We start from the raw sequence: 16,333 nt of genomic DNA on the forward strand, positions 1-16,333 counted from the left end.
TGATGTTGGGAAAGATGGAGGGCACAAGGAGAAGGAGACGACAGAGGACGAGATGGTTGGATAGTGTTTTCGAGGTTACCAGCATGAGTTTGACCAAACTGCGGGAGGTAGTGGAGAACAGAGGTGCCTGGCGTGCTCTGGTCCAGGGGGTCACGAAGTCGGACATGACTAAACGACTAAACAACAACAACAACAAAGTTGACAGCAGAAAGGCCCCCTAATTTCCCCCTGCTCTGATTATTTTTTGGCATTGTTAACAGTGCAGATCCTCTGCATGCCCTCCCTGGGAAAGCTCTGTGGGCCTTGGGTGACGACCGCAGGGTTGGGTGGTTTGTCTGACGGTCTTGTCTGCCCCCAGTCCAGAGCAGAACCGGCTGGCTGAGCTGGAGGAGCAGGCCAGGATCGCCAAGAAGGGCATGTGGAGTGACGGCACCGGATCCCACACCGTCCGGGACCTGAAGTACACCATCGAGAACCCCCGCCACTTTGTGGACTCCATGCACCAGAAGCCCGTCAATGGTGAGACGCAGGGCAGTTTAGGGCAGGGCCCTGGCAAAGGAGGGAGGGCTGCTGCTGAGGGGGGGGGGGGCAGTGCCAGGGCCCTGTGTGTCTGCAGACCTTCCTTGGTCTAAAAAAAAGGGATTTTACTATTTTCCCCAAAGAAGTTTCTGCAGAATCCTGTGCTGCCAAACAGCATATACACATAGTCTGTCGGTCGCCCTCGAATGAGACAGGCGTAAAATAAAGCCAAAATAAATAAAACTGCAAGTGAGCATGTGGAAGGCAGTGAGCGGAGCGCTTTGTGGAATAGAGATGAGGGTTAAAGAAACCTTACTATACCCAGGGGAAGTGAGAAGAGAAGAGTCTGGGTCAGGTGCTCACGGTGGCTGACTGAGATGCTTATTATGGGAAACCTGCCAGCAGGATCCAAGCACCGCCCCCTCTTCCAGCCATGGGCATTCAGGTGCCTCGCTGCCTCCAGCTGAGGGAGAGCTGTTGTCGCTGGCAGCCATTAATAATAATAGTAATTTATTATTTGTAGCCCGCCCATCTGGCTGGGTTTCCCCAGCCATTCTGGGCGGCTTCCAACAAAATATTAAAATACAATAATTCATCAAATATTAATAATCTCCTCCTCCTCCATGAACTTGCACAATCCTTTTTTTAAAGATCTCCGCAAGTTGGTCGCCAGCACCGCCTCCGGTGGGAGGGAGTTCCACAGTTCAACTCTGTGTTCAAAGTATTCCAATGCCCTCGGTCAGCAGGTAGACCTTTCTGGACCCGGTTTGGGGAGGCATCTGGATACAAGCTGCCTGCGGCCACGGCCGGACAGAGCTGCTCTTGCACTTGAATCCGGCCCTGGAGTTTCCTTTTGGGGCATCCGTTTGGCCCCCGTGAGACCGGGAGGCAGGTCTCCAAGGGCCATGGGCCTGATCCAGCAGGCTATGATTATGCTTGCTGCGAAGGTCCCAGCTTCAGTCCCCGGTTTCTCCAGGGTGGGCTCCGGAGAGCCTCCTCTGCCTGTCCATGGACGCCGTGGGCCGGTCCACTGTCCCTCAGACCTTGTGGGGGGCCGGACTATATTTTTTTGTGGGGGGAATGAATGAATTCCTATGCCCCACAAATAACTCAGAGATGCATTGTAAATAAAAGCACACATTCTACTCATGTAAAAACACGCTGATTCCCGGACCGTCCACGGCTGGATTGAGAAGGCGATTGGGCCGGATTCGGCCCCCGGGCTTTAGGTTGCCTTCCTCTGGTGTAGGCGGCACTGATCTCAATGGTCTGACTCGGAAGGAGGCCGATTCCTGGGCTGCTCCTCCTGCCTCCAAGCACTCAGCCCTGGTGGAAACTCTCTCTCTCCCGCAGCCATCATCGAGCACGTCCGGGACGGCAGCGTGGTGCGGGCTCTGCTCCTTCCCGACAACTACCTGGTGACGGTCATGCTCTCCGGCATCAAGGTGAGCAGCCTGGAGGCCCTGTCCCCTCACGGCGCCCGTGTGGGGCTGAGGGGTGGCGAGTGCGAGTTCTGCTGAGTGAATCGATGGAGGGGGAGGAAGGGAGTTCTGGGAGAGCCTGGCCAGAGGAAGGACTGGGTGGCACCCGAGGCCCCTCTCTGAGCGGGCAGGAAGATTTTGGGGCCCAGGGAGCGGCTCCGTGTGCGGATTTGTCCCCTCGTGCCTTCTCTCCATGGGTCGCAAATGGAACCATTGGCTCCGCTGTCGTTTGAGCCAAGAAGCCAGCCCAAGGCCGGGGCCAAATGTCCTGCTTTTCACCTGCAAGGCTGTGAAATATTGGCAAATCCTCTCCAAAAGCCGTGGACTCTCCTTCCTTGGAGGTTTATAAGCAGAGCGATGCTTCAGCTGCGATTGCAGGGGGTTGGGCTAGATGATCCTTGGGGGTCCCTTGCAATTCCCTAGTTCTGAGATTCCTGTCAGACCTGGGATTCCCTTCCCCTGCCTGTGACTCCTCTTCACGGAGTGACCCCTTTCCGTCCGGTATTGAGGCTGGGGAGGGGGAGTCAGGAAGGAGCTTTGCCTCCCTGGGGGGTTTCCCTCGGAGCCCCCTCTGACCCAGCTGTGGGTCTTGCTGGCTAGGGTGGGTGGGCCGGGGTGTTTGTGGGGGGCCTGGGGATCATTTAAGGTTTACGATTTGGTCATTTAAGGTTTACGATTTCTCCATTTCCTTCTGAGGAAACTGAATAGTTCAGTGAAACGGGGTTTATAGCCGGCATCCCGCTAAGGCTTTAATTCTAGGTCTTTCTAATTTTTTCCTTAAGCTTTTTGATTTTTATTATTTAGCTTATTTCTATAAGATAATATTTCCAGTCAATTACTTCTCGTTTCAGGGATTTTCACGGTATTTCATTTGTTTTGTGTGATTTCTGGGTTCTGTAGCTGTCTTTTTTTCTACTGGGGATCCTGGCCCAGCTGCCACCTGGGCCCTGAGGGAATGGCCCTTGTGCCCCGCAGAGGGTGACCCACGGAGGCAGGCGTTGGCACTCCCCAAAGAAGGCTGAGGGGATCCTGCCCCCGTCTGGAGGGCCTCAGGCATGGCTCTGGGGCCAAGTCAGCTGGGGAGCTCTAATGGCTGTGTCTGTGTCTTGGGGGTGCCAAGAGCCTTGGTCCCGGTTCTGCTCTCCTTCCTGCCCTGACTTGTCTTGCCCCCCCCCCCAACCAGTGCCCCACCTTCAAGCGGGAAGCGGACGGCACGGAGACCCCCGAGCCCTTTGCGGCGGAAGCCAAGTTCTTCACGGAGTCTCGTCTGCTCCAGAGGGACGTGCAGATCGTCCTGGAGAGCTGCCACAACCAGAATATTCTGGGCACCATCCTTCATCCGGCAAGTGCAGAGCGGGGGGTGGGGGGCAGGTGTGGGGCCCCTGGGACGGCCGTGGGGTGTCCGGAGAGCTCCTTGGGGGCCCCCTCCTCCTTTAGCATCCTGGGGCAAGAGCCAGAGGCAGACTCTTGGTGGTGGGGGGGTCAGTCCAGGCCAGTCTGGGCTTGGCTACACTCGTGGGGCTGGGTGGGTCTCAAGGGGCTTGCAGGGGTGGGTGTGCTGGGGACCTGAGGGGCAGGCGGGGGGCAGCAGTAGAAGAACCTGGGGGGCCGAGAGACGGAAGAGCAGAAGACACCCCCCTTCTGCAGGGCCTGGTCTTTTCGACAGGGTTGGGGCTTTCTCGGGAGAAGAGAGGTTGGGGGCATAGCTGTCAACGTTTCCCTTTTTTTAAAGGAAATTCCCTTATTCCGAATAGGATTCCTCACAAGAACAGGGAGAAGTTGACAGCTATTGTTGGGGGGCCTCCTTGTCAGAAGACTTGGGGCCCTGGGCACCCCACATCTCCCCACATTGCCCTCCAGACTGGGCATAGCTGAGTCTCATCCCCTTCTCAACCTCTGCCCCTGGCCAGGTCTCTTGGTCTTCCTCGCTGCCCTTCCCTCATCCTTGTCAGGAGCTCGTTCTACACTAGAGTAGGACCCTGGCAGAGACACCTGTCCGACTGGCATGTTCTCTCCCTCCTGGTCATTTGTTTGGGAGCTTCAAAAGCTTTCTTCAGCCTGAACATCAAAGTGACCGATGCCAACAGACATCAGCACACTTAGGGATCTGCAGAGCTTGCGCAGTTGCATAACAGAACTCAGCATTTTGGCTAATCTACTTTATTTACATCTAAACACACACGGAGCACTACAACATGGCTTCCTCTCTCTCTAGTATCAGACAGCAAAGAGAATAAGGACAATAGTCCCACTTCACGGAACACAGGAACACAAACATCCTGTCTCCGTCACTTCCCACTCTGTGAAGTCAAAACATCCACCGTCATGTGATAGACAACAATCCCATGACTGCAATCACAAAGCAGGAATTCTAACAATCCTCACCCCCCCCCCCCCGTATGGTGATTGTAAGGTCTTTGGGGCAGTGCCTGGCACTGGGCCCTTCTGCTTGGCCATCTCTGTGAGGGGCCAGTGGGGCTGGAGCTCTGGTCCTCTGGAGACACAGACTCTCTCCCTCCTGGTGGCTCTTGAGACTGGGGAGGGGCTGGGGGGGAGGCAGGAGTCTTTGCAGCAAATCTCTCTCTCCCCCCCCCCCCCCCGCGCCCAAGTAAGTGAGGCCCAGCCCGACTTCTACGTGTTCCTGCAACTAGTTTATTACTATTATTTATTAAATTTATTAGATGCCTTCTCTTGCTGCAGGCAGCTCAAGGCATCTTAACAAATTTTGTTTTTAATATTGAATTTGACATTGTCGTCGCCCCCCCCTGCTGGAGCCTGATGGGGAAGGGCAGGCCATAAACTGGATCAGCAAGCATAACAATGTTTTCAGATGTGTTCTGTCATTTTAAATGCATTTTATTTTATTTTTAATTGTCCTCTTTTACCACTTTGCCACCTTGGGCTGCTTTAGGAGGCAGGGCAGGACAGAAATCTAACGAATGAATGAACTGATGCACAAATAAAGGCAATAATGAGAATAACGAAGATATATTTAGGTTTGCCCTGAGCAAACGTAATCTGTCGAGGATCTGGGGGGGGGGGGTTCAGGGGTTGTGTGTGTCCATGAAGCTGGAGTTTTTAGCTCCCTGACACACTCACTCTCTCTTTCTCTGTGTGCCCGGCTGCAGAATGGGAACATCACCGAGCTGCTCCTGAAGGAAGGCTTTGCTCGCTGCGTCGACTGGTCCATCGCCGTTTACACCCGAGGAGCAGAGAAGCTGCGAGCGGCCGAGAGGTAGCCCTGCCCAGCCTGGTGCCTGCCCTTAATAATAATAATAATAATAATAATAATAATAATAATAATTTATTTATACCCCGACCTTCCCGGCCAGAGCCAGGCTCAGGGCAGCTAACACCAGTAAAATTACAGTAAAAACATAATGGGGGGGGGGGAGAGACACCAATTTAAAATACAGGTTAAAATGCAATTTAAAATGCAGCCTCATTTTAAAAGTAGCCCATAGATCAAGACCATAAGGGGAGGGAAACACAAGGGTCAGACTGAGTCCAAACCAAAGGCCAGGCGGAACAGCTCTGTCTTGCAGGCCCTGCGGAAAGATGTCAAGTCCCGCAGGGCCCTGGTCTCTTGTGACAGAGCGTTCCACCAAGTCGGGGCCAGTACTGAAAAGGCCCCGGCCCTAGCTGAGACCTTGCGACTTGGGACCTCCAAAGTGTTGTCATTTGTGGACCTTAAGGGCCTCCTTGGGGCATACCAGGAGAGGCAGTCCCATAGCTACGAGGATCCTAGGCCGTGGGGCTCCTCTTCCACTTCACAGAGGGGGCTTAGGGAGGGGAGGGCTCCTTGAGAAGGGCGGCCAGATCCCCCGGCCCAAAGGTGGGCTTGTGGGAGGGTTGGGTGCAGCGATAACAAAGCAAGTGAATCCAAACAGATACGGGCTCATCCTGGTAGCAGCTTCACATTATTTGGAGGCTTATCTTGACACTTGCAGGCCTTGCGGAACATTTCGCAGGCACCAATACCCAGAGGGGGCACCTTTCTAATTGGGCTGCCTCTTAAAAGGGGATAGGTGCTAAGGGGAGCTTTGGGCGATGGGGTTCTTTTTTTAAATAAATCTTTATTGCTTATACATACATTTATATATTTTAACTTGCACCATTTCGAAAACATTAAAGAGGCTCTTTCAAATCTTTGGACCTCCTCCCCTCCCTCCATGGGTTTCATTTCCAAAGCAAATACATTCTCTTTCCTTTTTCTTCATCTTTTACTGTCCGCCTACCAGATGTCAAAGAGAAAAATAACTACCAAACTTTTAGAAGACACCTGAAGGCAGCCCTGTTTAGGGAAGCTTTTAATGTTTAATGGGTTATTGTATTTTAATATTCCATTGGAAGCCGCCCAGAGTGGCTGGAGAAACCCAGCCAGACGGGCGGGGTATAAATATATTATTATTATTATTATTATTATTATTATTATTATTATTATTATTATTATTATTATTATTATTATCATCATCATCATCATCATTATCATTATTATCATTATCTATCATATATTCATAGTTTCCCAAGTTCATTTCACATTGCAAGTGTCATTATATCCCCGCCAGTGATTTTAACTGTTCACAGTGGTCTTTTTAAGTATGTTAAAAATAAATAAATCATTCCAGTCTTTTCAAAATACTTTCAGCAGGTGACGGGGTTCTGGCCCAGCCCAATGTTCTGCCTTGCAGGGGGGGCCTCTTCCTCCTCCGAGGGGGTTTCTCTGGTCCCCTTTGGACTCTGATTCTTCGCTGTGTTCTAGGTATGCCAAAGAGCGCAAGCTGAGGATCTGGAGGGACTACGTGGCGCCCACGGCCAACCTGGACCAGAAGGACAAGCAGTTTGTGGCCAAGGTAGGCAAGGGGGGGGGGGCTTTGCCAGGCCGATATGGTGCAGGGGCACCCTCTCTCGGTGACGCAGGGCAGCAGAGCCACAGGCCTGGGCAGCCAGGAAGGGGCCTGGAGCCTCAAGCCCCCTTGCCTTCCCCTCGCCCGGGCTGCCATCTCTGGGTGCTGCCCGCTCCTGGCCAGGGCTCACTCCCCCGACGCCAGTGTCTATTCTCACCTGCTCAGGAGAGAGCTGGTGGAGCTCCAGGGGAGCGGCACGTGGTCTGGTCAGTGTCTGAAATTCCCCAGGCACATGTTTTGTGACTGGCACAGGGCCAGTCATGCCCACGTGGAGATCTCTGGGTTCCAGGTTGGCACCTGGCATCTCCACCTGGCTGGTCCCTCTGGCCTCCTGAAGCAGGGAAGCAGAAGAGCTTATACAGTCCTATACAGCCTAGGACCCTCATACCTATGGGACACCTTTCCTGGTATGTCCCTCGGAGGACCTTACGGTCTTCAAATAAAAACATCTTGGAGGTCCTGGGCCACAGGGAGATTAGGCTGGCCTCAACCAGAGCCAGGGTTTTTTCGGCTGTGGCCCCGATCTGGTGGAACGCTCTGTCCCAAGAGACCAGGGCCCTGTGGGACTTGACATCTTTCCACAGGGCCTGCAAGACGGAGCTGTTCCACCAGGCCTTTGGCCAAGGCACAGCCTGATCCTTCATTTTTGGAGGGGAAAAAGTGCGTCCGATAGAGCGAAAAATGCGGTAGCTTATATATCTGAGTTTCGGGCACTGGGCCACTTTGCTAAGGCCCAGATCCTCTTGGTTCTGTCTGTTTACCGGAATAGCAATGGATAGGCCAGCTTCTACGGAGATGCAATGTCTGTAATGGGAGGAAAGTGTGTGTTGCTGCGTGGAAAATCACACCAGCACCTGCAACATGATGTGCATTTGTGTGGCTGACGATAACTCTTTCTAAGAAAGCGATCCAATAAATAGGATTTCCACGCATGCACCTGGCTGCTGCAGGTGCCTGCTCTGCCCTGGCTGGCGCCGTTTCCAGTTTCTGTGGGGGTCTTCCTCCCAGGCACCTTCGCTTCTATAGCAGCTGTGGGGCAGGGAAGGGGAAGGTTTAAAAGAGCGGTAGAGCAAGGCAGAAGGTGGGGCTGAGCCCCCTTGTAGCAGCAAGAGCGGGGACCCACCTTCTGCCCTGCAAGGGGTTTCTCCCCTTCCAGGGCCCAGCCTCCCCCTGTTGCCTCTTCCTCCGATGGAGCAAGGAAGGCTCTGGTCTTCCTGGGTTTTTGCCGAGGGGTCTTCTGAGAGGATGGCAGCGCTGCATCTTCAGGCTGGCGGGATGGAGTTGGGCTGTGTGGCCCCCCACAGAATCACCCAGAAGAGCTTCTCTGGGGCAGACTCTTCTGCCCCAGAGCCCTCGCCCTCGTCCCCCCGGGGAGGGTCCCTGCAGTTGCCTGCCCGCTGCCCCGCGTGACCCTGAGCCTCCCTGCGCCTCGCAAGGGTTATTCCGTTACTCCGCGCTTCCGCCTCCTCTTCCTGCGATGAATCCCCTCTGGAGGCAGCTCGCTGAATACGGAGAGAAGTCAACAAACAAAATTCTGATGCGGCGTGCTAAGAATAAGAGCAGTGGGCGGAAGAAGAGCAGTCTGAGCCCATCGCAGCTCCAGGCTGTGACTAACTCGGAGGAAAGGGTCTTGTGACCCCGTTCAGGGGTGGGGGGCCTTTGAAGCTGAAGGCAGGTCTCCCTGCAGGGGCAGGGGCAAGGAGGCCTGGAAAGGCGGAAGGCGGCAGCCCCTGGGGATGTGCCTGGGAGTAAACCGGGAGCCTGTCCTCGCATCACCTGCGTGTAGCAGGCAAAAGCATTCTGAGCCCGTTCCTGTTTCCTGTTTTCCAGCTGAACTGGCTCCCGGGGGAGTACAGGGTCAGATTTAAGGTGCTGGTTTTGACTTTTCAGGGACGCGGGTGGCGCTGTGGGTTAAACCACAGAGCCTAGGACTTGCCGATCAGAAGATTGGCGGTTCGAATACCCGCAATGGGGTGAGCTCCTATTTCTTGGCCCCTGCTCCTACCAACCTAGCAGTTTGAAAGCACATCAAAGTGCAAGTAGATAAATAGGTACCGCTCTGGCGGGAAGGTAAATGGCGTTTCCGTGCGCTGCTCTGATTCATGACCCAGAAGCTGGACACCGGCTCCCTCGGCCAATAAAGCGAGATGAGCGCCGCAACCCCAGAGTCGGCCACGACTGGACCTAATGGTCAGGGGTCCCTTTACCTTTGACCTTTCAAGCCCTTCACGGCCTAGGACCCTCATACCTACGGGACCGCCTCTCCTGGTCTGCCCCATGGAGGATCTTAAGGTCCATAAATAGCAACACCCTAGAGGTCCTGGGCCCTAAGGAAGTCAGATTAGCCTCAACCAGAGCCAGGGCCTTTTCAGTGATGGCTCCGGCCTGGTGGAACGCTCTGTCTCCTGAGACCAGGGCCCCTGATCTCTTTCCGCAGGGCCTGTAAGACAGAGTTGTTCCGCCTGGCCTTTGGCTTGGAATCAACTTGATCCCCTTCTCCCCTTTCCTTTTTCCTTTCTCCTCCTGTGATGGAACTCCTATTTGGGGACTTCCCTGGCGTTTTTCTGGCCCATGTAGGACCAGTCTGGATAGTTGGCCTTGGTGACGACCTGATGTTTTCATCCCCCAAAAAAGTTTTTGATTTGAGTTTCCATTGAAATGAGGCTGCATTTTAATGTTTTAATGTTGTTTTTTAATCAATTTGTTTTTTGGATCAGTTGTTAGCTGCACTGAGCCCGGTCTTGGCTGGGGAGGGCGGAGTATAAACAAAAAATTATTTATTTATTTATTTATTTCCTGGCCCGTCTCCAGGGGCCGCACCATGCCCAGGGCATTGCAGCCATCTATCCTGGAAGCGTTTGGGGCATCAACTCTGTGCAGGGAGATCATTTGTGCCCCTGCCTGCCCACCTCTTTTTGTGTGACAGGTTTGTGTCACACAAACTTGCTCCCCAGTCTTGCTACTTCTGTTTGATGCATCTGTGGGGGAGAGCTCTGGGCGCCCACCCACCAGCTCCTCCTTGGGTGCTCCAGAAGCAGAAGTGACCGGGCTCAGATTGCCGTGAAGCTGTCCTGAAGTGAGGTTTTGGGAACGGCCGCTAGGTGGTGCCCTTGGCCCGTCTGGCTGAGCGCGGGAACAAGGCTCGCTCCTTGGTCCAGCATCCAGGATGGAAATGGGGCCTCAGACTTTGCGGAAAGCATGTCTTCCTCTGGCTCCTCGTCCTCTGTGCTCACCAGGAATAATAATAATAATAATAATAATAATAATAATGATGATGATGATGTTGTGTTTTTCCATGACCGCGACTCAACATGGCTTGCAGCTAAAGTAAAGGTAAAGGTGAAGGGCCCCCTGACCATTAGGTCCAGTCCTGGCCGACTCTGGGGTTGCGGCGCTCATCTCGCTTTATTGGCCGAGGGAGCCAGCGTGCAGCTTCCGGGTCATGTGGCCAGCATGACTAAGCCACTTCTGGCGAACCAGAGCAGCGCACGGAAATGCCCTTTACCTTCCCGCCGGAGCGGTACCTATTGATCTACTTGCACTTTGACGTGCTTTCAACCTGCTAGGTTGGCAGGAGCAGGGACTGAGCAACGGGAGCCCACCCCATTGCGGGGATTTGAACTGCCGACCTTCTGATCAGCAAGTCCTAGGCTCTGTGGTTTAACCCACAGTGCCAAAAACATAGTACAAAAAGCAGCAATTAAGAACTATTAAACATTAATGGAATATATGTCTGTATGTGTGTGTAAGAAGTATTGATTACAATAAAACCATCACAGCAGCAGACCTTTCGTTAAAAGCAGTCGGTTCTTCCCCTGCTGTCAGAAGGAGAGCAAGGAGGGAGCCTTGACTTCCCTTGGCAGGGAGTTCCAAAGATGCCTGGAGAAGCCACCACCGAGAAGGCCCTCTCCTGCGTCCCCACCCAGCGGGGTTGTGAGGGGGGTGGGACTGAGAGAAGGCCCCCCCCCCCACCCTGAAGATATCAGATTCCGGCAGGTTCGCCTGGCAGGTTGGGGTCTTTCAGGTGGGCTGGATCTGAGCTGTGAAGGGCTTTATAGGACATTCCCAGAACTTTGCATTGTGCCTGGGAGCAGACTGGCTGCCCAATGGAGCTGTTTTGACAAGGGAGATGTTTGCTCCCTCTATCCATCCCTGGTCGACTGTCCGGCTGCAGCTCCAAGAGCCAGCTGAAGTTTCTGGCCCTTTTCAAAGGCAGCCCAACCAAGAGCACGTTAGTCCAGACAGAAGGCACAAAGGCGGGTGAACTTTGGCCAAATCCGATGTCTCAAGGAACGGGTGCAGGAACTCCCCTTGCAGGTCAAATTCTGCCCTCTTTGAAAACAGCTCCTGGAAGCGTCCTGGTCCCTTTGTATCCAGACATGAGTGCAGGAGCCACACTCCTGCAGCCACCTAAGCAGAGCCTGCAGGATGAGGCCCAGGATGCCCACGATGGGAAGCCCACAAGTGGAATCCGAGCACAAGAGCAACTCTCCCGTCCTGCACTTCTCAGCATTTGGCAAACAGGAATATTTTCCGCTTTCGGCTGCGGAGGCAGAGAATGGCTATCGTCGCCAATAGCCATTTTGGCCTCCAAAAGTCCTGCTACAATGTCGGTAGAACAGAGCCCCCCCCCCCCCCCGACATGGCTGCGGAGAAGGCCTCCCCCGCCTCCTCGATTTGCCTAGGTAAGATTTGCCTAATCCCCTCTTAAATTTGAGGGTCCGACCGCAAATCCTGTAGCTTTAATTATGTGCTGCGCGAAGAAGGACTTTATTTCGGCCGCCTTGAATCTTCCTTGGAGGGCCCCCGCTTCTCGTTCTGGGAGGAAAACGTCCCTTTCTCCACAGCACACATCAATTTATACCTTTCTGAGATGCCCTCTTTGTTTCAAAGTCAGGAAGTCCTAAACGGTCTAATAATAATAATAATAATAAGAATAAGAGGAAGAAGAAGAAGAAGAAAAATAGATAACAATTTATTCTTTATACCCCGCCCATCTGGCTGGGCTTCCCCAGAAACCTTTCTTGGTAGTTCAGCAACATGTTGTTGTTTAGTCGTTTAGTGGTGTCCGCCTCTTCATGCCCCCCTGGAACAGAGCACTCCAGGCACTCCTGTCTTCCACTGCCTCCCTCATGCTGGTAGCTTCGAGAACGCTGTCCCACCATCTCGTTCTCCGTCGTCCCCTTCTCCTTGTGCCCTCCATCTTTCCCAAGATCAGGGTCTTTTCCAGGGAGTCTTCTCTTCTCAGGAGGTGGCCAAAGTACTGGAGCCTCAGCTTCAGGATCTGTCCTTCCAGTGAGCACTCGGGGCTGATTTCCTTCAGAATGGAGAGGTTTGATCTTCTTGCAGTCCATGGGACTCTCAAGAGTCTCCTCCAGCACCCGAATTCAAAAGCACCCATTCTTCGGTGATCAGCCTTCTTTATGGTCCAGCTCTCACTTCCATACATCACTACTCGGAAAACCATAGCTTGAACTATATGAACCTTTGTTGGCAAGGTGATGTCTCTGCTTTTTAAGATGCTGTCTAGGCCTGTCATTGTTTTTCTCCCAAGAAGCAGGCGTCTTTTAATTTCGTGACTGCTGTCACCATCTGCACTGATCACGGAGCCCAAGAAAGTAAAATCTCTCACTGCCTCCATTTCTTCCCCTTCTATTTGCCAGGAGGTGATGGGACCAGTAGCCACGGTCTTCATTTTTTTTGATTTTGAGCTTCAGATCATATTTTGCGCTCTCCTCTTTCGCCCTCATTAAAAGGTTCTTTAAATCTTTAATTCAGCAACACAGAATCATAGAATTACAGAGTTGGGAGGGACCCCCAAAGGCCATCCAGTCCAGCCCCTTCCAATGCCAGGAATCTCGGCCAAAGCACCTGTGACAGGTGGCCACCCGACCGCTGCTTAAAAACGGAAGGGAAGAGAGTCTTAATTTTCTTGCAGCAGCACATCTTTGGGTAGATGATCTGGGGTGTGTGGGGTCCCCTTCGCCCCCTCCTCCTGCAGCCAGGGAAGCGGTGGGGGCCTCTGTCTGCGCCTTCCCCAGCTCCTACCTGGAGCCTGCGGGTGGGTGAGGCCCCCCCCTGGCCCCCGCCTGCCTCCCTGCTGAGCCAGCATCCTTGGCAGCCTCTCTCCACGGCCGGAGAGTCTCCTTGTCTCCTCCGCTCAGCTCAGCAGCCTGTTCCCTTCAGAACGATTAGGCGGCCTGCCTTCGCGGCTGCCATGCCGGCCCCCCTGCCAGCCCCCCCCTCGCCCTCCTTTCTGCTGAGGGCAGCTCTTCCCCACCATATGGTCCCTGGAGGAGAGGTGCCCACCAAGCGCTCGGCCGCTGAGCTTGTCGGAAGGTGTCTGGCTTTTGCCGCCGGGCAAAAACGCTCTTTTGCCACGAAGGCTGCCAAGTAAGGGAGGGGGGAGCAGGGGCAGGGGGAGCTGCTGTGCGCAGAGTCGGGCCGCCGGGCCGTCTGCACTGGCTGGCAGGGGTTCTCAGGCAGGGAACGACCCCTGGGACCTCCAGGTTGGCTCCGTTGTGCCATGCGCTGCTGAGCACTGCTGAGCCATGGTGAACGCTGAGGGGGCAGCCGGCGTAGTGGGGGGCTTGGGAGGTGCCCCCCTTCCCTGCCTCAGCCGAGTCGCTCGCCTGTCTGCTCATGTGCGCCTGCTAGTACAGTTCGAAGGGACCCCAGGGGTCATCTACTCCAGCCCCAGCACTGCTGGAATAGCAGCCAGCTGTTTATGGCAGAGGCTGGCATGGTGGTCAACGAAAGAGGTTTAAAGAAAGACTGTCTCAAGGCAAGTCTTAAAAAATGTAATGATTATTGCCTGATTATCATCTTCCAAACCAACTACTCTTCTGAACTTGAACATGGAAAGCATAATGTTGGTGGTCAACAAAAGAGGTTTAAAGACTGTCTCAAAGCAAATTTTTAAAAATGTCTTATAAACACTGGCCTGTGAGCACTCCAGTTGGAGAAAAGCCTTTACCAAAGGCGTCATGGACTTTGAAGACACTAGAACTCAGGACACAAGGGAGAAATGTGCTAAGAGGAAGGAACGCTTGGCAAACCCTCATTGTGATCAGCTCCTGTCCGGAAACCAATGTCCCCACTGTGGAAGGACGTGTGGATCCAGAACTGGCCTCCACAGTCACTTACGGACTCATTGTTAAAACCTTGTTTACGGACGACAATCTTACTCAGCTACAAGGGATGGCCAAAGAAGAAGGAGGATAGGGAGGAAAGCTCAGCGCTGGCATCAGGAAGGCGGTCAGTGGCACGAGGCATCGGCTGGTCTTCCAAGCGCTGCGCTCTCAAGAAAGACTCCGCAGAGCCCTTGTGGCACCTGGAAGACATCTTCATTTGTTTGGGCACCAGCTTTTGTTGCCCCAGGTGCCCTTTTCTGCCTGCAAGCGGGCAGCAGGGAGCCGGTCCTTTGCCAGCTTCCACTGGCTCCAGCTCTGCTTCTCCTCATCTGTGCCTCGGATGAAGGAATTTGCCTAGCGATTCTCCAGCTGGGATTCCTGCATCACAGGGGGTTGGACTAGATGACTCTGGAGGCCCCTTCCAACCCCGCAATTGCTCCTAGACCCCCCTCGCTTCCAGGCCTCCCAGTGTGTGGGAGAGAAGGGCCCTCAGCCTGATCCTGCAATCTCTCCTTCTTCTGCTCCTCTGTGTGTTTTGTGTCTGTGTTTGTGTGTGTTCTGTTCCTCCTGCTGCCTCTAAAAGCCACTTAATTTGGCGCCGAAGGAAGGCGCGGCGCAAAGCCCCCTGGGCCGCCCAATCCTGGAGTGTCAGTTTTGGGTCCCTCTCCGCCTCTCCGCGAATTACGAGTGACAAGGAAAATCAGGACAGATGCCGGAGAGCTCTGAGTGCGAGCGGGCGGCCCCAGCCGCAGCCCCGCCAGCGCAAATCAATCTTCATGATGCTCTTGAGAGGCACATTAGAGGCACTTGCTGCTCTCCGCCAGGTTGGGGGGGGGAAGGTGGGGCAGGATCCGCTCCTGGAATGGGGCCCCCCTTCTTCTGGTTGTGATTGGCTGGAGGGCAGCTGCTGGGAGCCGGGGGCTTCCGATTCTGCTTGGTTTCTGAGTCTTGGTGGTCGGATGATGGGAGCTGGCCGGCCCGGGGGGGGGGGGGGACGACACAGGCAGGTGGCTTCAGGGGCGTCCCGGGGGGGAGGTGGGGAGAGCCCCCAAGGTCTGTGGTGGGTAGCGGGGAGTGGGCAGGGGGTGCGGTGAGCCCCTAATGCCCCCGGGCAGGCGATTGGAGGCCGTAGCTACATTTCGGGTCTTCTCAGCCTACGGGTACCGTCTGCTAACTTTGGCTGGACAGCATCCTCCTCCTTCCTCACCCAGGCCGTCGTTAAACTGCGGAACTCCCTCCCACTGGAAGCAGTGAGTGCCACGCAAGTGGATGGCTCTGAAAGAGGAGGAAAGAAATCCAGAGAGGGCTGTTGATGGTTCCTAGCCAAGACGGCTCTGCCCTGCCCTCCACTGTCCCTCTGGATGTGAGTTTCTGGAAACGGCAGGAGCGGAAAGGGCTCTTGTCCTCGGATCCCGCTTGTGAGTTTCCTTTCATGGGCAGAAGAGGATGCTGGACTCAGTGGGCTTGATCCAGGCAGACTCCTCCTCCGAATGTTGTGATCTTATAAGCCGGCTTGAGGAGGGACTTTGAAATGCCAGAAATGAGACTCCCAGCCCCAGAAGGTGCGAGGGGTGGGGATGTCAGGAGTTCAGCCTACACCCGAGTAGGACCCTGGCAGAGACACATGCCCGAGTGGCATGTTCTCTCCCTCCTGGTCGTTTGTTCGGGAGCTCCAAAAGCTTTCTTCAGCCCGAACATCACAGCGACCGATGCCAACCGACAGCGGCACACTTAGGGATCCGCAGAGTGTTCGCAGTTTGCGTAACAAACCACAGCATTTTGGCTAATCTACTTTATTTACATCTAAACCCACACGGAGCACTGCAACATGGCTCCCTCTCTCTCTAGAATCAGACCGGAAAGACAAAAAACAAAGGACAATAGTCCCACTTCACGGAACACAGGAACACAAACATCCCGTCTCCATCACTTCCCACTCTGTGGAGTCAAAACATACACCGTCATGCAACAGACAACAATCTCATGACTGCAATCACGGAGCAGGAATTCTAACAGGGGAGTCCCTTTTGACCCAGAATCATTGGTGCGGAGGGAGGGAAGCAGTTGTCCCCCTCTGGCCTGTAGAGGAGCGTGGAGCTCATCTCTGCTGGCTCTGCTGGTCTCCCTTGTGGCCGGAGGGGGCTGGCTTGGCGTGGGGGGGGGGCAGGGGAGGTTTGAGGTGTGAGGTGGAGCACATGCTTGCCGACACACTATTCCAGGGCAAACCCTTCGTGGGGACTAGCAACGCATCATTTTTAAAAAATAAAAAACCCCTATCAGTAATTCAACTCGA

At 54.2% G+C, this 16,333-nt stretch overlaps 1 protein-coding gene across 1 annotated transcript in view; it reads left to right on the plus strand.

Annotated features, from left to right (window-relative positions):
• The window catches only part of SND1 (staphylococcal nuclease and tudor domain containing 1), a 232,189-nt gene that overhangs the window by 14,814 nt on the left and 201,042 nt on the right, over positions 1-16,333 (plus strand). The window contains exons 5-9 of the mRNA XM_028746419.2: positions 359-519; positions 1,873-1,964; positions 3,184-3,342; positions 5,129-5,235; positions 6,763-6,853. Of these exons, the coding sequence (XP_028602252.2) occupies positions 359-519; positions 1,873-1,964; positions 3,184-3,342; positions 5,129-5,235; positions 6,763-6,853 (610 nt within the window). The remainder of the gene's footprint in view (positions 1-358; positions 520-1,872; positions 1,965-3,183; positions 3,343-5,128; positions 5,236-6,762; positions 6,854-16,333) is intronic.

Source organism: Podarcis muralis, chromosome 10 (assembly GCF_964188315.1).
Source record: "Podarcis muralis chromosome 10, rPodMur119.hap1.1, whole genome shotgun sequence".
NCBI classification, from domain to species: domain Eukaryota; kingdom Metazoa; phylum Chordata; class Lepidosauria; order Squamata; family Lacertidae; genus Podarcis; species Podarcis muralis.